Below are 23,412 nucleotides of genomic sequence, written 5' to 3' on the forward strand. Positions count from 1 at the left end.
TACTGGAGAGGCAGCCGTCTCACACAGCGCTCAAACATTAAGAAGAAGTCTGTGATTCAAATTCAGTAGCTTTTGATTCACTAAAGAAAAATAATTGGGTGTCGGGGTAAAATTCTTTTTATGATCTAAACTTGAAAAATCTGAAAGGCAGTCTAGCTTTAAAGTAACACTACATATATATCCCATAATTTTCACCCAGCCAGAGCGCAGATAATAAACATGGCAGACGAAACGAAACTAAACTCCTCTGTGGAATTGATTTCAAATTGTATTGCAACATAAACAGAGAGTTCACTTCTCCATCATTGGTATCTCAATCGTGTTCATCAGCCGTGGACTCATTTCCTCTTGCTTTAAGCTTGTTTTATGTTGGAACAAGTAGTTATTTCCCATGAACCCTATTTCCTCTGAATGGTACCTTTTATACAACACGGGTTTAGAAGGCCCAGTGGAGAGTTGAGTGGACACGTGATATATGTACTGTATTTTTCCACTGTATTCTGTCAAAATGACGTAAATCGCTCCCTACGTCTTCTCAGTGACGTAGACTCGGCCCTAGCGGAAATCTCTGGCGAGGAGCACTGATTGCGAAGTACCATACAATCGAAACTCTCAGGCGACTCAGGGAGGGGATTCTCCACCAAGGCTGTGTACAGTGTGTTAGCATGAGCATGTAGCCTATGGGAAATGAATAGTGTGTTGGAGTCGCACTAATCCTATGTTTTGGAAAATCGAAAATGTTGTCTTGGGCCCCTTTGGGTGTCACCAATCCATGTGCAAAGTATGGCCGTGTCGATTTGCACAGGTGAACAGACAGAGAGACAGACAGCTTTCCTTTAGTAGTATAGATTGTTATAAATTTTTTTCGATTAAAAACATGGCTGTGGTCAGGGCCGCCATTGTTCAAGAACCGCAGAAGTAGCAGAGCTCAAGAGTCAAGACTGAGTTTTAAGGGGGTCGAAGCCAAGCCAAAATCGAGTCCAAATGAAAAGTGGGATCAAGTCAAGTTTGAGACTGAAAAGCATCAAATGTTTTATCGAGGCCAAGCCTTAAGTTCAATTACTTGGCCTTGTTTATGCATTGTGCCAATGGTATGGCTGTCAAACTTTGTGCACACACACAAAAACAGACAACATGAGCATTATACATTAGTAATAATAATAGGAAGTAGAAGAATACTTGGGCAGCACGGTGGTGTAGTGGTTAGCGCTGTTGCCTCACAGCAAGAAGGTCCGGGTTCGAGCCCCGTGGCCGGCGAGGGCCTTTCTGTGCGGAGTTTGCATGTTCTCCCCGTGTCCGCGTGGGTTTCCTCCGGGTGCTCCGGTTTCCCCCACAGTCCAAAGACATGCAGGTTAGGTTAACTGGTGACTCTAAATTGACCGTAGGTGTGAATGTGAGTGTGAATGGTTGTCTGTGTCTATGTGTCAGCCCTGTGATGACCTGGCGACTTGTCCAGGGTGTACCCCGCCTTTCACCCGTAGTCAGCTGGGATAGGCTCCAGCTTGCCTGCGACCCTGTAGAACAGGATAAAGCGGCTAGAGATAATGAGATGGGATGAGTTATTTTGTTATTTAGAGGGCCACGTGTAAATTATCTATAATGATATTTAGTGTCGCCCCTTAAATAAAGAGTAAAAAAAAAAGAGAGTAAAGAGACCAAAACTAAATTTATCCAGACAAATGCCCAAAACTAAGAGGACCAAGTAGAAGTGCCAATAAACAAGTCCAGGTCAGTCCAGAAAACATCTCGAGACCAGACTCAAGTCCTGCAGTCCAAGTATTTAATAACAGATTAAATAAAATCTCTTGATAGTCCATAGGGACTTGACTCTACATCATTCATACATTTAAAAGGCTTGATGCTCTCTAATAACACTCAAGATGAGGGAAAGAGGCTGAACGAGCAGACTTAATGGCACAGCCTCATTCCAATTAATGCACTCTCGTCGACTTCCTCTCTTCGTTTCCTCTTGGTTGGCTATCTGATACCATCTCGGCGGCAACTCCCTTACCTTATCAGCTCATTAGACGAGCATTAGAAACAGAGTTGGCATCACTGTAGAGTTCAGGAGATAAACTTACCCAGAATGCATTGCAACGCCGATGCGGTTTATGGTTCGAGAGTTGAACGTTCAACACATGCAGTATTACGATAGAGGATACTTTATAATATTGTCATTAGAGGTGATGTGACTATATTTTTCTTCTCTTATAATATAGACTTGTATTGTAATATGTAAGGTCTGAGCTTTGGCTTCTTCGTATTGATGTTCCTTTGTTTTCACTTTGTTTGTAGCTTTTATTTTATTTCTGTGCTTAAAAATGTATATCGAAAGATGTTTGACAGATACATTTGAGTAGCCTGAGGTCAGTGTTGATCGTTCAGAATGATTCATAAGTGATGAATGGATGATGCACGATCTGACTCTCTGGTCTTTCTTGCTTATTTTTAGCACGCTGAAGCGATCACTTGATGTTTTCAAACTGCGTAAGTAAAGAGCTGTGAATATTGTGAAATTCAGTAAAGTACTACCGGTAGATTGTTTTATAATCTTGGAACTGTTTGATTGTCTTCCCTTTGTGATGAAACCATGCATGTGTGTGTGTGTGTGTGTGTGTGTGTGTGTGTGTGCATGTGTGTGTGTGTGTGTGTACACGCACATGTGTGTTTTACAGAAACTGAACAGGTGAGTATATCTCACTTGCATCTGGCTCAAGCCATGAGGGAGGAAGCCAAAAAGTTAGAGGAGTTCAGAGAAAAACAGAAAGAAGCAAGAAAGAGGGTAAAGCCAAATACACACACACACACACACACACACACACACACAAATATGTGGAAACAGTAATATATTCTGGTACCACGGCGCTGTTGAATTCTCAAATCTGAGTGCTCAGTCATCAAGGTGTTGATTAATCTGCTATAACAGCAGCTCTGACAGTAGTTCCAGCTTCAGTGTTTATATTAACACGCTAGTTTGAATACGTTATCGTTTCTATAGTAACAGCTCATTCATAGCGGTTTGTATTAACTCCAGATGAACTAATTTTAAAAACCTGTAAGTGTTGATATGGTGAAGTTTTACATCATGGGAAATCTTCTGGTTTCTCAGTATCATGAGAAACTGATTTTTTTTTTTTTAAGTTAAAAAGGAAGGATGATGCTATAGCATAAGTGATATAAGGAACTAACTAGTTTTGTGGATGGCCCACAACATTAAATGTAATTATAAAAAGTTAAGAAGGAGATAAAGAAAATATATATATATATTTTTAAAACGTGCAAAGTGTTTGTTCACAAAGAAAAATTTGTTAGTCCTGGTAAAGTTTTGTGGTATAAAATACAGTACTGTGTAAAAGTCTTAGGCGCATGTAAAGAAATGCTGTTGAGCAAAAATGACAAAAAATAATGAAATGAAATGTTTCAACATTAAAAAAAATACTATACACAGTAATCAGTAAGCCATCATTAGAAAGCAGTAATCTGAAAAGTGTCTGTTGTGGGGCGGCACGGTGGTGTAGTGGTTAGCGCTGCCGCCTCACAGCAAGAAGGTCCGGGTTCGAGCCCCGTGGCTGGCGAAGGCCTTTCTGTGCGGAGTTTGCATGTTCTCCCCGTGTCCGCGTGGGTTTCCTCCGGGTGCTCCGGTTTCCCCCACAGTCCAAAGACATGCAGGTTAGGTTAACTGGTGACTCTAAATTGAGTGTAGGTGTGAATGTGAGTGTGAATGGTTGTCTGTGTCTATGTATCAGCCCTGTGATGACCTGGCGACTTGTCCAGGGTGTACCCCGCCTTTCGCCCGTAGTCAGCTGGGATAGGCTCCAGCTTGCCTGCGACCCTGTAGAACAGGATAAAGCGACTAGAGATAATGAGATGAGATGAGATATTGATTTAAAAATGATTGTATTGTCGTCCATCGCTATAAAGAAATAACAGATCACTGAATGCTGTAATTGACCAATCAGAATCAAGTATTCGAATGAGCTGTGTAATAATTTCCGATAACAGCATGTCCTGAAGTGTTTTATTCCTTATATATTCAACCTACATAGTATTAGGATAAACGTATCGACTCAAACAGTGCAATTATTTCTGACAAAAAATGATGATGGTGGTCAGGGAAGCTAAGAAGCCATGCTTTGCTAAAATGAATTACGGTTTATTAAAACCGCGTTACATTCGGCTTTCTCACGTTGTTGATGTGTGTTTGCAGGTGGAGCAGCAGATGGATGCACTGCACAAACAGAAAGCGACACAGTACAAGAAAACCATGGAGGTAAAAGGTTCCCTTGGTTTATGTATTAGACAGGGTGGAACTGTGGTGTGTGTGTGTGTGTGTGTGTGTGTGTGTGTGTGTGTGTGTGTGTGTGTGTGAAAACCAGGAAGTAGGAAATATTAAAAATCTGAAGAAAAGATTTGCACTGCTGGGAAAACAGCAAGCTGAGTCAACATGGAAGAATAAAGTCCAGAGGTCGTGCTGTTTCTACTTTATCACTCACAGGGTTTTCCTTGATTCGGTACCAGTCAAAAGTTTGTACACCCCAACTCATTCATAGGTTTTTCTGTATTTTGTATTTTCTATATTGTAGAACAACACTGAAGACATCAAAACTATGAAATAACATATGAAACATATCTTGAATTATGTGGTAATTTTTTTTTTAAAGTGTTAAAATATCAAACATTTTGTTTTTTTAGATTCTTCAAAGTAGCCAGCGTTTACCTTGATGACGCTTTGCACACTAGTGGTATTATCTTAACCAGCTTCATGAGGTAGTCACCTGGAATGTTTTTCAGTTAAGAGTTGTGTCTTGTCAAAAGTTAATTAGTGGACGAGTTTCTTGCCTTCTTAATGCGTTTGAGATCAAATAGTAAATAATAAAAAGACAGTAAATAGCCCTATTTCACACCGCAACTGTAATAATCCGTATTATGTCAAGAACCGCTCAACTACGTAAAGAGAAACAACATCCATCATTACTTTAAGACAGGAAGTGACTTTTAATAAATAAAACTAAAGAAAAACCACTGAATTAGAAGGTGTGTGTGACAATATATTAAGTCAAGTCAATCTTCTGTACATAGCTCTTTCAACAATCGACATTGCTGCAAAGCAGCTTTACGGAAAAATATATATTTTAAACATACAAATTTATCCAAATGAGAAAGCCTGAATGAGGTGACTGTGGCAAGGAAATAATCCCTGAACAACATGAGGAGGAAACTTTAAGAGGAACCAGACTCAAAAGGGAACCCATCCTCATTTGGGTTGCATCAGATAATGTGATTATAAGTAACTCTTTCAACTTTTCATTCTCATGTAAACTCTATGAGATTATATGCGACAAACAAGCTATTGTGTTGTAAAAGCCATTGAAAATTTAAATTAAATGCAAAAAAAATGAAATGGAAAAATAATTATTTCTCCATCACAGCTTAGCAATTGCAAATGTTTTGAATATAGTCAAATTTGTCGAGTATTTCCTCTAACAAAATCTCCACATTGTGTTTTATTGGAAAATTTTTTTTAATTGTAAGCATTTATTTCTAGAAAGAAGCAAAATTACCTTTTGAAAAGCATATAAAACTGGCTGAATAATAGTTTATATTAGATTTATAATAATCTCATAATAAGAATTATTATACATACAGGACACATTTTCAATGGAATAAAAACATTCCCTTCTAGCGGGTTTCATTCATTTGGTTTGATAGCATGCAATATTGTTAGCATATCGCTTATCCTACATGTATTACGTCACTCTACCCAATGGAGAATGAGCATTGAATATGGTTTACGATATTGCATGGTTGTCAAGGCAACATGATGTCACACGTCGGAGATGTAAAACTTCCGCGCTAGCGAGCGACTGTGACAATTTGTAAACAAACAAACATGGCCGCCAGGTTTGCTTTGTTAAATACGGAAGATTTTGAGAGGATTTTGAAAGAGACAGATGTGTTGAACACCCAAAAGGAATGTGTATGTATAATAATAATATTGGCTGGCTTTTTTTCATGGCATATCAGATATATTCCATTCAGCTACTCGTCTTTGACTCATTCAGTATCATGCTAGCTGAATGGAATATATCTGATATACCACTCAACGCCAGCCAATATTATTTAGATATTATATGCATTTCCCTATATTCACTTGCTAAAATAGCATTTTCTGCAGTATACTGCTAGAGCATGAAATTTAACCTCCACATTATTTCCTGTGACAATTACAATACATTCCATCCATCTATTATCTGTAGCTGCTTATCCTGTCCTACAGGGTCGCAGGCAAGCTGGAGCCTATCCCAGCTGACTAAGGGTAAGAGGCGGGGTACACCCTGGACAAGTCGCCAGGTCATCACAGGGCTGACACATAGACACAGACAACCATTCACACTCACATTCACACCTACGGTCAATTTAGAGTCACCAGTTAACCTAACCTGCATGTCTTTGGACTGTGGAGGAAACTGGAGCACCCGGAGGAAACCCACGCGGACACAGGGAGAACATATTGATATTATATATGGTGCTGTGGAGACGGCTGCCTCTCCAGTAGCTCTGTAGTTTTTAGCTCTTTAAACTTCTTTTTTTCCACTTTTTTGCTTTTCTGCTCTTCTTACAAAGACATAGTGTGTTTTTCTTCATATCCCATGGATATTTTTAACTTTAACACACAACCAGGAGCCAGTTTTCTCGCTTATTCAAGAGAGGAGCTGCTGGAGCTGAAAACAATGGGACGAGCCGGGATACGACACCCCCATCCCGGCAGCGCTGAGGAGGAGACCCAGGGGCTGCAAAGCCGGGGCTAAGCTAAAGGCTAGGCTAGCGGACAACCGGTGGTGCTGCAAACCATCCATTCCCTCCGTTATCATGGGGAATGTGAACTCGCTGCCGAACACAGTCGACGAGCTATCCGCACTGAATAACCAGCGGATTTATGGTGAGAGCAGCTTGTTTATCTTTACGGAGACATGGCTAACACACCTCGTACCGGATGCTAACGTGGACCTGCAGGGATTCACTGCTGTGAGAGCCAACAGAGACACTAAAGCATGTAGGAAAAGCAAAGGTGGGGGACTCGTCATCTATGTGAACAACCGCTGGTGTAACGCGGGACATATCTCCATAAAGACAGTCTTAAGTTGCCCAGACTTGGAGTTGCTAGCCGTTAGCCTGCGGCCATATTATCTGCCAAGGGAGTTCAGTCACGTGATCACCATCTGTGTTTACATCCCTCCCAGGGCAGCCGCTGCATGTGAGAGGATTCACTCTGTCACAGCAAGGCTACAGACACAGCACCCTGAGGCATTTATGATCATTTCTGGGGACTTTAATCATGCTACTTTGGACTCTACTTTGGCTGCTTTTTACCAGGTTGTGGACTGTCCAACAAGGAACAACAGGACAATTGACTTGCTGCATGCTAATGTGAGGGATGCATACAGAGTCACACCCCTCCCCCCACTAGGGAAGTGTGACCACAACCTGGTTCGTCTACAACCGAAGTACACCCCCCTAGTCCAAAAGCAGCCTGCAACAACTAGCTCCATCAGGAGGTGGTCCCCTAAAATGGAAGATGCCCTCAGAGACTGTTATGACACCACGGACTGGGATGTGCTGCTTAGCCCACACTGTGAGGACATAGAGGGGCTGACACACTGTCTGACGGATTACCTCAACTTCTGTGCAGACGTGGTCTCCCCCACTAAGACTGTACGATGTTACCCTAATAACAAGCCATGGGTAGCACAGGAAGTCAAAGCTGTCCTCAACAGGAAGAAGGCCGCCTTCAGGAGCAGGGATAGGGAGGCGATGAAAGCAGCACAGCAGGAGGTGAAACGCTGCGTGAGGGAAGCTAAGGACAGCTACAGGAGAAAGGTGGAGCAGAAACTGAAGGAGAACAGCATGAGGGAGGCCTGGCAAGGTGTTAAAGCCATCACAGGCCACAACACGAAGACCAGAGTCGTAGGGGGGACAGTAGAGAGGGCGAACGAGCTGAATGACTTCTTCAACCGGTTCAACCAGCCCACGTCCCCCCCACCTTCCCCCTCACTGCAGCCATCTCTCCTTCTTCCCTCAACACACCTCCCCCCAGTCATCGCAGCAGCCTCCTTCTCCTCCCCCACCTCAACACAGACTCCTCCATGCATCACTGCAGACCAGGTCAGAGGTCAACTGAGGTAGCTTCACCCCAGGAAAGCAGCAGGACCGGACAAGGTGTGTCCCCGACTACTGAAGACCTGCACTGCTGAACTGGGTGAACCACTCCAACGCATCTTCAACCTCAGCCTGCAGCTGGGGAGAGTGCCAACCCTCTGAAAGACATCATGCATCGTTCCAATTCCCAAGAAGAACTGGCCCAGTGAGCTGAACGACTTCCAACCGGTGGCACTCACTTCACATCTGATGAAGACATTGGAGCGGCTCTTCCTCAGACTCCTCAGACCCCAGGTGCAACATGCCCAGGACTGTCTGCAGTTTGCGTACCGGGCAGGTGTCGGTGTGGAAGACACCATCCTCTACCTGCCACACCAAGCCCACTCGCATCTGGATAAGGGAAATGGCACAATGAGGATCCTCTTCTTGGACTTCTCGAGTGCCTTCAACACCATTCAGCCCCTTATGCTTCAGGACAAACTGAACAGGATGCGAGTGGACCCCTGCCTGGTCACCTGGATCTCCAGCTATCTCATTGACAGGCCGCAGTACATCAGGCTGAAGGATATCACATCTGACGCTGTGATTAGCAGCACCGGAGCACCCCAGGGCATGGTGCTGGCCCCTCTTCTCTTCACCCTGTACACCGTAGACTTCTGCTACAACTCGGAGCTGTGTCACATTCAGAAGTTCGCCGATGACACAGCCATCACGGGGTGTATCAGGGACGATAGAGAGGAGGAGTATAGGAGCCTGATGAAGGACTTTGCCATTTGGTGCAACAGGAACCATCTGCAGCTCAACACTTCGAAGACCAAGGAGCTGGTCATTGACTTTGGGAGGTCCAGACCAAGTTCACGACCAGTTCTGATCGAGGGAGTCAAGGTAGAGGCTGTGGATTCCTACAAGTACCTCAGGCTGTGGCTGGACAGCAAGCTGGACTGGACTTGCAACACCAACCACCTGTACAGGAAGGGACAGAGCAGGCTGTACTTCCTGAAGAGGCTGCGGTCCTTTAACATCTGTAGGAAACTCCTGTGGATGTTTTATCAGTCCGTGGTCGCCAGTGTCCTGTTTTACACTGTGGTGTGCTGGGGGGGCAGCACATCCAAGAATGACACATCCCGGCTGGACAAACTGATCAGGCAGGCCGGCTCTGTGATTGGCTTGAAGCTGCACTCTCTGGTGACGGTGGCAGAGAAGAGGACTTTGGACAAACTGCTGAACATCATAGACAATGCCAGTCGTGGCTCAGGTGGCTAAGGCGCCATACCATAAATCCGGGGACCCGGGTTCGATTCCGACCCGAGGTTATTTCCCGATCCCTCCCTGTCTCTCTCTCCCGCTCATTTCCTGTCCTGTCTCTACACTGTCCTATCCAATAAAGGTGACAAAAAGCCCCAAAAAAAATCTTAAAAAAAAAAAAGGATTAATCCTACAAATGATTTATATGACAAAAAATGCAGCCTTTCATGTTACCAAGAAAATGAAAAGCAGCCAAATCCTCTATCATGAACACTTCCGTGTGTCTGAAAACCTGACACTGGAGACTATTTCCATAAATGATAAATAAACATCTCCTCACAGAAAAAGCTACTATGTCAGAAATTGCAAGGGTTTTTCTTGTTTTGTTTTGTTTTGTTTTTTGTCTTTTTATCCATCTCTAGTCTGTACTGGGACACCGTACTCATTTTTATTCCACAGTTTCCCATATAGTACCTGAAGCTGTAGTATAACTAGCATATCCTGTCCTAAAGCCAACTAGCAAGAATAGCACATAGGTTGCTAGCCCCTTAAATTACACTCCACTTGTAAAATCATTGCAGTTATGCTCATTTTTATTACACATTTTGCCATATAGTAACCAAATCTGTAGTATAACTAGTGTACTACAGTGATTTTACAAGAAAAGTGTGTTTTAGCTAGTTCATACATGTCAACCTATACGGAATGTCCGTATTTTATACGGATTTGATTCAATAAACGTAGTATACAGGCGTACAAATAAAGTTATACGGATTCTTTAAAAAAACGTCAATATTTATTTAGAGCTATGATCAATTCCCACGATGATAAAAGAGCGCATAACATTTACAAACGTACTGTACACCACAGAAAGCACTGACAGCCAGTAAAGAGTCTTATGAAATCACGTGTTATCTTGTGGTAGCGAGACTTCGTTCCACTTTTGATCATGCGCACACTGCATTGCGAAAATCCCGCCAACCGGGAAGTAACATTTTGTTTGAAAAGCGTATTTCCACCTGAGCGACTTTCACTAGCGACTGAAAAGATTCTGAATGGGCACTCCGGCAAGATCAACACAGACACTTGCTGTGACATGCAGCCTCGTGAGGTATTGGTGCAGACTGCTAAAAAAAAAAGCTGTCATGGAGTACAATTCAGAACATTAGAGTGACACTTTGTGTTTTTGTCAAACATTGGAGCTTTGTATTCATTCTGAAGGTTTATTGTTATTAATATTGAATAAAAACTAACTTGGATATATCATTGTTAATTATCATTCAAATTTTAGGTAAATTATTTTAATTTGCATCTTATACGGATTTTATAAGGGAAATACGGATTTTGGAGGTTGGTTATACAGGTTTGATTGACCAAAGGTTGACGTATGCTAGTTAGCCTGACTAGCATGTACATAGCTAGCTGACATGTTCATGCAGCATCAGGTTTTTTTTTTTTTACTTTTAATGAAGCCTTCATTTGTATTAGTCTTGCCTATTAATTGAGGTATAAATAGTTTATTGAAGCTAGTTGTATGTGTGCGTGTTTAGCTTTATTACTACTCAGGTAGTTTGTTTACTATGCTATGTTAGGCTGTTTACTGTAATGCTAGGTTGTGAGTTAAACTGTTTCTAATAATCCTAATTTTGTGGATAGACTGTTTTGTAAATGTTAGATCATGGCTTAGTCTGTGAAATGGTGAACTGCTGAGGGGAAAATAAATGCTGACTGACTGGTTCAGCATTTAAAACGATATATTTACTTGTGTCGTAATTCTATTGCTATTGAATTGTCAAATAGTGATTGATGTATTTTTTTTTAATGAACTATTAGAGTTCATAAAAACTGAGAGGGCTGTGAACTGCTTTCATTCCACCTCACGTGACGGACCAGTGCTGTATATCTTGTGTGAGAACTGAAGAGGAAGTGAATATCTGCAGCTCATTTACGGTACACAGTGGCAAAAAGGAAGTCACACAATGACTTGTTCAGATTAATATAGTCCAAAACATCAAGTTGGTTGAGATAGAATTTATATTTAACAATTATTTGTTGAAGTGAAGGCGAAGTGAATGCGTCTCGGTTTTTATTCACCGATATTCACTGAGCCTGAGGTGGACAATTGTTTTAGCATAAATGCACAGGTCATTATTTAAAAAAAAAAAACTTATTTAAAAAAATTATTTATTTCAAAATTCAAATACGCCATGCAAATGTAATAACGGCACGGTGCAAACTTGTCACTTATCTATGCCGACTCACATAAAATACTTCTTGTATTTAGTGTATAGCTATAGGTATGTGTATATGTATGTACTGTATATATGTATTGTATGTGTGTCTATATGCATAACATAAGTATCTGTATATATGATTTGATTTGGTCGATATTTTACCATGTCGGTATGTTTTGGTATGTTGGTACGTTTTCTTTTTTGTTTATTGCTTTTGTTTTCTTTTGTATATATAGTTTATTATGGTGGAAAGTGACATTTGATTAGCGGTGGTATAGAGGGTTAGGATTGGATAAGTTATTACTTCTTCCTGATCCTTTCTGAATATTATGTTATTGCCTTGTGGCTACGCTATTTTGTTTGTTTATGACGATGTTTATTATTGCATTTTTTATTTAAATTTTTATTTTTATATCTTCTTTATTGTTCAGAATAAAGTAAAAAAAAAAAACATAAAATACTTTGTTTTGAAATCGATAAAATAAATCACAATTCCACCTTACCTTTGAATAGTTTTAGACCAAACTTCATAGCATCTTTAGTGCTTTTAGGAACAGCATTTTTGTTCATAATTTGTAATTCTTCCTCACTTGCAGTGACGAAGCGATTGGCCGCCATTTTGCCAAGTCGCTCGAGCTGATTAGCGAGAAATCATCTGAATCTCTCAACCAATCAGCAGACATGATTTTCTATAATCACCTGCGTATTGATACGAAAGATAGATACAGTACATTTACTGTTCAGATAGCAGCATATACACGTGTTATGACATTTACTGTGTAACTGTGTAGAACCCACTATTTTGGAAGTTATATTTATTGTTGGGTTCTTATAGTTTATAGTCTGTTAGTTACTTGAATTGATCAGGTTTAATCCAAAAGTCAGTAACTCAAAACAAGTAGGCAAGAAACTTGAATCTAGAGCCCGTTTTGATTTAAAAAATTGTGCTCTGTGACTGAAAAGTTCAATCTCTCCAAAATGTCCAAAGTATTATTATGAAATCTTATGTTCATAAAATACATTTGTACTGAAATAGTCTACTTTTTTTTGAAATACTTAAAATGATCCTTGACTGTAAAATACTTGAAAATGTAGGAAATGCAGAACTCTCTTACGGGACTTGGTAGTAATGGAGTAGTGTGCCGTTTCAAACATAGGAACTGACTTCTGACTCGTTAAGGCTGCTGTCTGTTTCAGACACAACTATTGTTTCTGAAATTTAACCTGAAAATGTTAAAAAATGATATACATACAGTGCCCTCCACAATTATTGGCACCCCTTCTAAAAATGAGTAAAACGGATTGGAAAAAATCCACCTTTTGGCAAAGTAGCGTCATCTCACACTGAAAAATGAGAAAAAAAAAGCCAACCTTTACTTGAAATAAATTTATTCAGAGAAAAACAAATCCCTCATCAAGAGATAATTATTTTCAACAAAAACACATCTGTCACTATTATTGGCACCCCTGGAAATTATAGTGAACATAATGTAACTGAAGCAAGTTTCCCATTTAAATTGTACATTTTTTTAGTTGATTGGAGTGTGTAGGAACTTTCAAGCTGTAATCCATGACTTCCTGATTAACTGGGATACAAATATGAGGTAACACAGAGGCCAAATTCCCTTAGTCATCCATCAACAAGGGGAAAGATAAGAGAAAGCAAGCCAAATGAGGGAGAAGTGTGTTGAGCTTCATAAGTCAGGGAATGATTATAAAAAATCTAGCTACTCACCTGAAAATGTCCATTTCTACTGTTAGGGCAATAATAAAAAGTGGACACCAACTGGAACTGTTAGAAACTTGCCTGGAAGAGGATCCAAGTTTATTTTGCCCCCACGTTCAGTGAGGAGGATGGTAAGAGAGGGGAAAAAAATCCCCAATGATGACTGTTGCTGAATTACAAGAAAAAGTAAAATCTTTGGGTTTCCAAGTCTCCAAAACCACAATCGGATGCCACCTCCATGCCAACAGATCATTTGGAAGGTTTGCCAGAAAAAAAAGCCTTTTTCTGTCAGTTAACCACAAATGTAAGCACCTGAAGTGTGCGAAACACTACTACAGCTTTGACTGGAACTGTGTTCTATGGTCTAATATACCAAAAATGGAGCTTTTTGGCAGTAAACACTCAAGGTGGGTTTGGTGTAAAAAGAAGGATGGCAAAAATGAAAAGAACCTTATCCCAGCTGTAAAATATCGTGGAGGTTCTGTGATGTTTTGGGGCTGTTTTTCCTCCAAAGGCCCTGGAAACCTTGTTAGGGTACATGGCATCATCAACTCCATGCAATACCAAGACATTTTAAATCAAAATCTAGCTGCTTCTGCCAGGAAAGTAAAATTGGATCATCACTGGATCTTCCAGCAGGACAATGATCTGAAGCATATGTTCAAATCAAGAAAAATGGTTAGCCGACCACAGAACCAAGCTTCTGTCATGGCCATCTCAGTCCCCTGACCTGAAGCCCACTGAAAACCTGTGGGGTGAGCTGAATAAGAGAGTGCACAAGAAAGGGCCAAGGACCCTGGATGATCTGAAGAGATTCTGTTCAGAGAAATCATCTCAGATGCCCTGCTTTGTATCTCCAACCTTATAAAATGTTATAGGAGAAGACTCGTTGTTTTTTACTGGCAAAGGGAGGTTGTACAAAGTATTAAATACAGAGGTGTCAATAATAGTGGCACGTGTATTGCTGAAAATAATTGTCTTGATGAGGGATTTGTTTTTCTCTGAATACATTTATATCAATTAAAGGTTGGATTTTTCTCATTTTCCCAGTGTTATATGAAGCTGCTTCACCAAAAGGTTGATTTTTTTCTAATCTTCTTTACTAAGCTTTACAAGGGGTGCCAATAATTGTGGAGGGCACTGTGTATGTATATATAATATATAATTTTCATCAGTTTGGAAGGACTGCTTGAGTTGATGGTATTGGCTGTTCTTTTTAATGATCCTGTCTAATTTTGAACATACTATTATATCAGTTTATCTTTGTATTGCAATAAAATTATCATTTTATTATTTATAATTGCGTCTTTCCACAACTACAGGTGCATTTATGTTAAAATTTGTAGCGCAAAGTATAGAAAATATATCATTAGTGTGATAATAATGTATTTTAGTTTACAATAAATGCTAAATTTAATGAGTTCATACCATTTATGAAGCATATTTTATGTCAAAATGTCAGTTTTGTCCATACCACACTTAAATAGTAGTTAGTACATCAATAACTGTTTAAAAATAAATGCTTACAGTTGATGTGCTAAATTAGAAAATTAAATTATTTCTATTGAGCCGGCATTTATTTAATGTTAAATAAAGATATTTCAATAAGTATTATTGTTAAGTCATTTAATAGGCTATTATTATTGCATTTATGCATCATTAGCGTAAGTCTGGCCAAATTACTTTAAATGTTGGCAAATTTAGTTTCCATGGAAACATGAGTTAGCAAAAGATTACAGAAACAAATAAGTGGGAAACTCAATCTAGGTTCGGTTCTTAAAAAAAAACAACAACGGGGTAACGTAAAATAGTTTTATATTTAATTTTTTTGGACGTTCTTAACATAGAGCTTGGGTTTTGAAATGGATCTTTAAAGCAATTTATAAAATGGTTGTGTTAAATTGAAATATATTAAACAGTTCTGTGCTCAAGCTGACATAGCACACCGTGTTATTTGTAATTAAAAAGAGTAAAAAATGTATTTACTGTGAGTGTGAAGTCATATGGTCAGTGTGACAGTAAGGATCAGGATGTACTGTATATAAAACACCCGATTGTAGTTAATCCATTTGTGATGACTTGCAAGAGGAACAAAAGCGCTACTGTCATAAAAACATGAACCTTTATTACAGAACATTTTCTTTTCCATGTATGTGGCTCTGTGTGTGTGTTCCCGTTTCAACAACTTTCACTATCAGATCCTGATAAGTGGTTCACTGTTGCTAAGCAATTTCCCTACTTTAAATCTTATGTGGGTGGCGGCACGGTGATGTAGTGGTTAGCACTGTTGCCTCACAGCAAGAAGGTTCTCAGTTCAAGACCAGTGTCCGATGGGGGCCTTTCTGTATGGAGTTTGCACGTTCTCCCCCGTCTCTGCGTGGGTTTCCTCCGCGTTCCCCCACAGTCCAAAGACATGCAGTTAGGTTAACCGGCTACACTAACTTGTCCATAGGTGTGAATGGTTGAGAGGAGAAAACCTCTATAATACCCCCACCCCAGAACCATTCTGCTAAAAAGCAAGCATACAGCAGTGTTTCTCTTCTTCCAAAAGTAGTGGAACACTTAAAGTCTGCTTGTTGTTTGCTTCTTCTTCGTTAGTTGCACTGGATCTACAAAGCTGCTTGAAGGTGTTCTGTTATAGGAAAATAATTAACTCCACACATCATCGACAGCCATTAGATGAAGTCCATGACGAATGCATGGGTCGCACAATTCAGGCCCGGTTCAAGCATTTCCTTCAATGGCTTACTAGCCCAATCCTAGAGCAGCAGATGCAATGGCAAGTTGGACAGACATAGGCTGTTGCCGATGGAGCTCCTGCATTGACCGTTCTCCTGGCTCTTTTTGCGTCAGCCTCATTGTTGAGCCTTTTCTCTCCTATTTCAAGTGCTTCACTGCAACCGGCCTTCCAGATACTATGTTCCACCGCAAGACGTTCCCAGTCGTCCACTGGAAGACCGATTGCAAGCATGTCCCTTTTGCAGACATCTCGGAAGCATAGCTTTGGTCTTCCGGTAGCCCTCGACCTGAGTTCCAGCTCTCCATACAGGAGATCCTTGGGGATGCGACCATCCTCCATTCGCTGGACATAGCCCAGCCATCTCATGCTACATTGTCTGAGGAGGGTATACATTGAGGGGATGCCTGCTCTATAAAGTACTGCGCTGTTAGGGACCTTGTCTGTCCACGAGATGAACAGAATGTGGCATAAACACCTCATGTAAAAGGAGTGCAAGTATTTCTCCTGACAAGCATAGGTGGCCCAGGACTCGCTGCCGTATAGCACGATACAAGCGTGATAGACAGCGACACACTTTTATAGTTATAGAATTTTGCAATCACAACACGTCCTGAAACATCTCGTTCCTTTCATAGCACAGTAATCTTATCCATATATGGTTACATGTAATACTGAGGAACATCCACAAAAGTTAGTTCCTGTTATCACTTATGTTTTAGCAGTTATTAACAGTCATTTGCTCACCAGACTCTTTTTTTTTTCTCTTTTTTGAAGTTAATAAGAAAAACAGTTGCAGCTTGTCATGTCGCAGAAAAAACACAAAGTTGGGTATTATTAGGTCATCCAGCCGACAGGCGATGAGTTTATGCCATCATGTGTTGTCTGTCCGGCACTGTCCACATTTCACAAAAATCACTTCTTCTCCCTCAGTTCTTCATCAATTTTTTTTTTTTTTTGGCATGAAGGTAGGGGTTTCGAGGGTGCATATAACTTCTACCCAGATTTGCTGAATTACAATTATTAATCAAGTTATGGACTAATTAAGCTTTAATGAGCAGTTCAACAAAAATCGCTTCTTCTCGGTCAATTCCTCACCGTTTTGGATGCTTTCTGGCAAATAAGTCGGTATTCCTAGGGTGGATATAGCTTCTATATATAGCTTGTATATCGTGTATATACCTTGTAATGTTTATTGCGCAAGGTGGCCCACTTTAGATCATTCCTTCTGGACGAGACAGGCCCAGAGTGAGCTACGCTGTCATTGACGGTCTTTAACAATTAGACAATGAAGCATGATGATGTTTGAACCAATTATATAACAATTTGGGTGTGTATTTATTAAAGAGATGTGTAAAATCGGTGGCACGGTGGTGTAGTGGTTAGCGCTGTCGCCTCACAGCAAGAAGGTCCGGGTTCGAGCCCCGTAGCCGGCGAGGGCCTTTCTGTGCGGAGTTTGCATGTTCTCCCCGTGTCCGCGTGGGTTTCCTCCGGGTGCTCCGGTTTCCCCCACAGTCCAAAGACATGCAGGTTAGGTTAACTGGTGACTCTAAATTGACCGTAGGTGTGAATGTGAGTGTGAATGGTTGTCTGTGTCTATGTGTCAGCCCTGTAATGACCTGGCGACTTGTCCAGGGTGTACCCCGCCTTTCGCCCGTAGTCAGCTGGGATAGGCTCCAGCTTGCCTGCGACCCTGTAGAACAGGATAAAGCGGCTAGAGATAATGAGATGAGAATGAGATGTGTAAAATCATTTTTTATTACTTGCTAGCTACATTAGCCTTGTAACTACTGTGACTCTAAAGATGTCAACCTCAGGCATCAGACGTATAGCTGATGGACTATGTTTAGTGTATGGTTTGTTTATTATTATTACATGCTTTAATAAGAAGAAGAACTGCGATAACTATTGCTGGGAAAGTTTGTCTCCGAATGCAAAGAAATGACATCACTTTTGCAAGCCAGCATGTCAGTGTTTGTGTGCGTGTGTGTTCCAGACTAAGAAGACCTACGAGCAGAAATGTCGTGATAAAGAAGATGCAGAGCAGACGATGAACCGAAATGCTACCACCAGCAATGCCAAACAGCAAGAGAAGGTATGTAATGATACCAGAACTGCCAGATATCGTGAGAAAAGCTCAAGATTTTAATGCAGTCAACAATTTTATTACAACAGTGTGTAGATATCCTGGAAAATGCCTAACTTTTAATCATAATTACCATTCAGTGGGTGCATAATCCCAAACTCCAGCTGCTTGGCCTTCATAAGCGCAGAGCGTTCAGGATTTGATACAACTGTAAAGATTTTTCTTAGTTATTTTATGGTTCTTGAACATAAAGTAAGAGAGGACGATACGACAGAAATATTATATCATGATTCTCAAAGGCATTTCTATGATACATGATATGTATCATAATAGCTATGTATGTTTGAAACAGTTTCTCAGCAGTGCAGTACGTGCGTGATGGTAGATAAATTTATTTGAATTTGTGACATTTTTAAAAATAAAAATTTGTATTTTATTTATAAAATTGCAAAATGCTAAAAGTGTTAAAGATTAAGTGCAATGTTTTAACAGTTGCCTCGACTTTAATAGTTTGTAACTAAAAATTGCTAAAAAAAAAAAAAGATATCATGATATCCCAGAAAAGCATATTGTGACGTAACTTATCATGACATCAATATTTTGTTATATCATCCAGCCCTAGGATAAAACACATAAAGCTATTATTATTATTATTATTATTATTATTATTAATGGTCAGAGAGGCAGCTTTGGGACCAAAAGGTCACTGGTTCGATTCCCTGGACCAGCAGGACTGGCTGATTTGCCCTTGAGGAAGGCACCTAACCCCCAACTGCTCTGGCAAGAGTGGTGGCATACCTTGTGTCTGACTAACCAAAGAAAAGCTGATGATGTGATCATCAGTTCGGGTGGTACCCGACTTATTATTATTATTATTATTATTATTATTATACTTGGATTATTAATACTGGTTTAAAATTCAGGGGATCTTCAACTGTTGGTCTCAGACATGGAATTTTTTTTAAATTAATTGTTTTCTTTGCCGTTTTATGTTGATTCCATCCAAAATGAAACACCTGAAAAATTATTAAATATTCCTAAATTTTGCTTATTTTTATTTATATTTAACATAAATCAGATTTTTTTTTTTGTTAATGAAGTTCAATTGCTACAAAAACACAGCACTGTTCTTTACGTATTTTAATCTTATTTTGAAGAATGAAACGTGCAAAAATATTTGAAACACGCATATTTTTCACGTGTTTTAATGCAGTAAGATAAGAAACATGGTGTTGTGTTTGGAGCTGAACCAAAAGTGTATCCAGTCAGTTTCTGTACATCTGTTGTGTTTGCAGACTTTGGGGGGGGGGGGGGAATTGCATGTTAGTAAATCGGTGTGCCATTTGACAGCACAAAACACAAAAATGATCCATGATCAGCTCTCAGTGTGGATGGATAAAGAGTGCTGTACACCATGTCGGTTGACTGAAGTGCTAGAATGGAAACGCAAGCCAAAACCCATGATTCAACTTGAACTTCCTGTCAGTGCGCCGCGTCAGCGCTGTCAAGTATCTAGTGGCTTTACATTTGACTATCAATTTCCTTCTCAGAAACTCGTTAAAGCGAGGTCCTAGAGTTTCAATTTCGCTTCAGGTGGCCATAATGTTCTCATGTGTTAGCTCCGAGCCAAGTCAACGGAAATCTAACCACTAAAATATAGATGAAAAAGAGTGAATAATGAAATATGTAATCAGTTGGACCCTTTCAATGTGATGCAGTACAATACAATGATGTGCTCAGAGGCTGAGGCCTGAGCATTTCACTCTGACTCATGTAACCTCAGTAGATTCTTTTATTTTTTAAGATCTACTACTCTGTAATGTTATATCTTCTTCATTGGAGAGAGAGTCATCTAGAATAACTTTAGATGTGGTAATATGTCAGTCTGCAGCACGGTGGTGTAGTGGTTAGCGCTGTCGCCTCACAGCAAGAAGGTCTGGGTTTGAGCCCTGTGGCCGGCGAGGGCCTTTCTGTGCGGAGTTTGCATGTTCTCCCCGTGTCCGCGTGGGTTTCCTCCGGGTGCTCCGGTTTCCCCCACAGTCCAAAGACATGCAGGTTAGGTTAACTGGTGACTCTAAATTGACCGTAGGTGTGAATGTGAGTGTGAATGGTTGTCTGTGTCTGTGTCAGCCCTGTGATGACCTGGCGACTTGTCCAGGGTGTACCCCGCCTTTCGCCCGTAGTCAGCTGGGATAGGCTCCAGCTTGCCTGCGACCCTGTAGAACAGGATAAAGCGGCTAGAGATAATGAGATGAGATGAGAATATGTCAGTCTTATTTTGGCTACTTGAAGCTTAGTAAAGCTAAACTTAGCTTTCGTCTTAATCATGGCCTGCCTCTTGGAAAAGAGCCAATGTAAAACCACTTCCTAAAATAGCTCTACCTAAGGAGAACAATGATTACCGAGGCGTAAATGTCACCTCCGTCACTGTAAGAGCCTTTGAGAAGATTGTGCATAACATTCATGTCAAAGGTAAAGTTGAAAGAAGTTTCAGTAATACTCAGTTTGCATACAGAGAAGGTGGAAGTTGCACTGATGCTGTTTTCGCTATCCAACACAACGTCAACAGTCATCTTGACAACCCTGACTGCAAAGTGATTCAGATATTCACCATGGACTTTAGCAAGGCGTTTGATTCGGTCAAGCATGACCTACTTTCCTATAAGCTTAAAAAGCTTCAAATAAGCCCTTATATCACCAACTGGTATTTAAGATTTTTTGAAAAATAGACAACAGAGGGTTATCCACAACAATATCATTTGTGCCAGTCCACCAGATTTTCCAGCTTGGGGGACGCCATGGCCTAATGGTTAGAGAAGCAACTTTGGAACCAAAAGATTGCTGGTTCAATTCCCTGGACCAGCAGGAATGGCTGAAGTGCCCTCGAGCAAGGCACCTAACCCCCAACTGAGTGTCTGTTAAATGCCTGGAATGTAATGTTCAATCCGATTGAGATCTGGGGAATTTGGAGGCCAAGTCAACACTTTGATCTCTGTCATGTTCTTCAGACCATTCAGGAATAATTTTTTCAGTGTAGCAGGAAGCATTATCCTTCTGAAAGAGGCCACTTCCATTATGGAATACTGTTGCCATGAAGGGCTGTACTTGGTCTGTAACAATGTTTAGGTAGACGGTACATGTCAAAGTAACGTCTACATGAAAGCCCAAGGTTTCCCAGTAGAACACTGCCCAGAGCAGCACACTGCCTCTGCCGGTTTGCCTTCTACCCCTAGTGCATATTGGTGCCATCTCTTCCTGAAGTAAATGATGCACTCGCACCCAACCGTCCACATGATATAAAAGAAAACCAGACGAGATCACCTTCTTTCATTGCTCCATGGTCCAGTTCTGATGCTCATGTGCCCATCATACCGTAGGTTCTTTCAGTGGTGGACAGGGGCCAGCATGGGCGCTCTGACTGATCTGCGGCTACGCAGCTCCATACACAGGAAGCTGTGATGCACTGTGTGTTCTGACACCTTTCTATCATAGCCAGCATTAAGTTTTTCAGCAATATGTGCTACAGTAGCTCTTCTGTGGGATCAGCTAGCCTTCACTCCCCAGTGAGTCTTGGGTAGTGACCCTGTTGCCAGGTCACTGGTTGTCCTTCCTTGGACCACTTTTGGTAGGTACTAACCACTGGGAACACCTCACAAGACCTGCCATTTTGGAGATGCTCAGACCCAGTCATCTCGCCAGCACAATTTGGCCCTTGTCAAACTCACTCTGATGTTTACACTCACCCATTTTTCCTTTATCAGCATGAGCACCGACAATGCAAACATCATTTTGAGCTCTGCAAGAGAGAGAGGTGGGGTAACTGAAGAGGAAAGATTGGTACTACAACTACAGAAGAGTACATTTATTTTTGACTCGCAGGAAAAGTTGAGTGAGAGAAGAGCAGTGCAAAGCCTATATACAGAGGCATGATGTCATTCTCTATCTCTCTCTCATTCTGTCTCACTTTGTTTCATTCCTTCTTTCATTTATACTGTCTTTCTCCTACCAGCTCTACGCCAAAGCGCAGCAAGCCAAACAGTCAGCAGAGGAAGCAGGTGAGCTCATTTACAAATAATTTACATTTACAGCTAGATGTAGATAAGCACAAACATGCACATGTCTCATATCTGGGTCCGTCTCAGAAACTGGTCTCTCGTTTGGGACATTATGGTCAAAAAATAAATTTTCTAATTTTACAAATTTTTTTGCATTTACCTAACACTCAATGTTTCTTTTGTCATGTTTAATAAGAATAAAGATAGTATCTTGCTTTATCTGGCCTCCACTGTGGGAAAATTGTTTTGATTACAATTCAAATGCTTTTGTAAAATTGACTTTGACTTTGACTTGATTTGGATCCACAATTAGCTTGACATTTCTGTTAGCTATTCTCCCTGTGGTCCTATACAGGAAGTACAATACAATATCAGATGACAGACAGGGAAACTACAGAACAATCACACTAAAATACATAATCATACTGCAGAATAAAAGAAAAATACAAGTTCATTCATTAACTGTCCTGTCATGTGTTGTATTCCATTGATGAGACATACGGTAGAGGAAGCGTTTCCTTTCAGCATTGGTTTTAGGTTTTGGCAGTTTGATGGAGTTTGTTGTTGTTGATCGAGTTTGGTACCGACTGTTGTTTGACTGGAATGTGAGTACAATGTTTTCGGCACTCCAGTGTGTAGTATCCTACGAAATGTGGCAAAGCTTCTGTGTTGGATTCTCTCGCTCACCGGTAACCAGCCTAAGATATGTAGCATTGTTGCACTATCTGTCTTGGTATCACATCCGAGGGCAAACCTTGCTGCTCTATTTTGCACTACTTGGAGGCGTTTGATGTTTTTAGCTGTTGTGTTTCCCCATGCGGGAGAGCAGTAATCCAAGTGAGAGAGTACCAGGGTTTGTGCCAGGTCCTTTCTTATCCTAGGAGGTAGTTTGTTTCTAATCCTGTTTAGTTGACTCATGCTTGCATTACACTTCTTCACTAAGGCTACGTTCACACTGCAGGCTGAAGTGACTCAAATCCGATCTTTTCGCCCATATGTGACCTGTATCCGATCTTTTATTGACAATATGAACGACACAGATCCGATTTTTTCAAATCCGACCCAGGCCGTTTGGATATGTGGTCCTAATTCCGATCCCTATCCGCTCTTTTCATATGCGACTTCAGTCTGAACCGCCAGGTCGCATTCATCCGACTTACACGTCATCAACA

General features: G+C 40.7%; 1 protein-coding gene across 2 annotated transcripts in view; it reads left to right on the forward strand.

The window, feature by feature from the left end:
- Positions 1-23,412, forward strand: part of pstpip2 (proline-serine-threonine phosphatase interacting protein 2) — a 75,703-nt gene that overhangs the window by 31,307 nt on the left and 20,984 nt on the right. For both annotated transcript variants that reach the window (XM_060909031.1, XM_060909032.1), the window contains exons 4-8: positions 2,453-2,487; positions 2,676-2,782; positions 4,208-4,270; positions 18,096-18,194; positions 22,195-22,240. In XM_060909031.1, coding sequence (XP_060765014.1) covers positions 2,453-2,487; positions 2,676-2,782; positions 4,208-4,270; positions 18,096-18,194; positions 22,195-22,240 — 350 coding nt within the window. The remainder of the gene's footprint in view (positions 1-2,452; positions 2,488-2,675; positions 2,783-4,207; positions 4,271-18,095; positions 18,195-22,194; positions 22,241-23,412) is intronic.

This window comes from Neoarius graeffei, chromosome 25 (genome assembly GCF_027579695.1).
Source record: "Neoarius graeffei isolate fNeoGra1 chromosome 25, fNeoGra1.pri, whole genome shotgun sequence".
In the NCBI taxonomy this organism is placed as follows: Eukaryota; Metazoa; Chordata; class Actinopteri; order Siluriformes; family Ariidae; genus Neoarius; species Neoarius graeffei.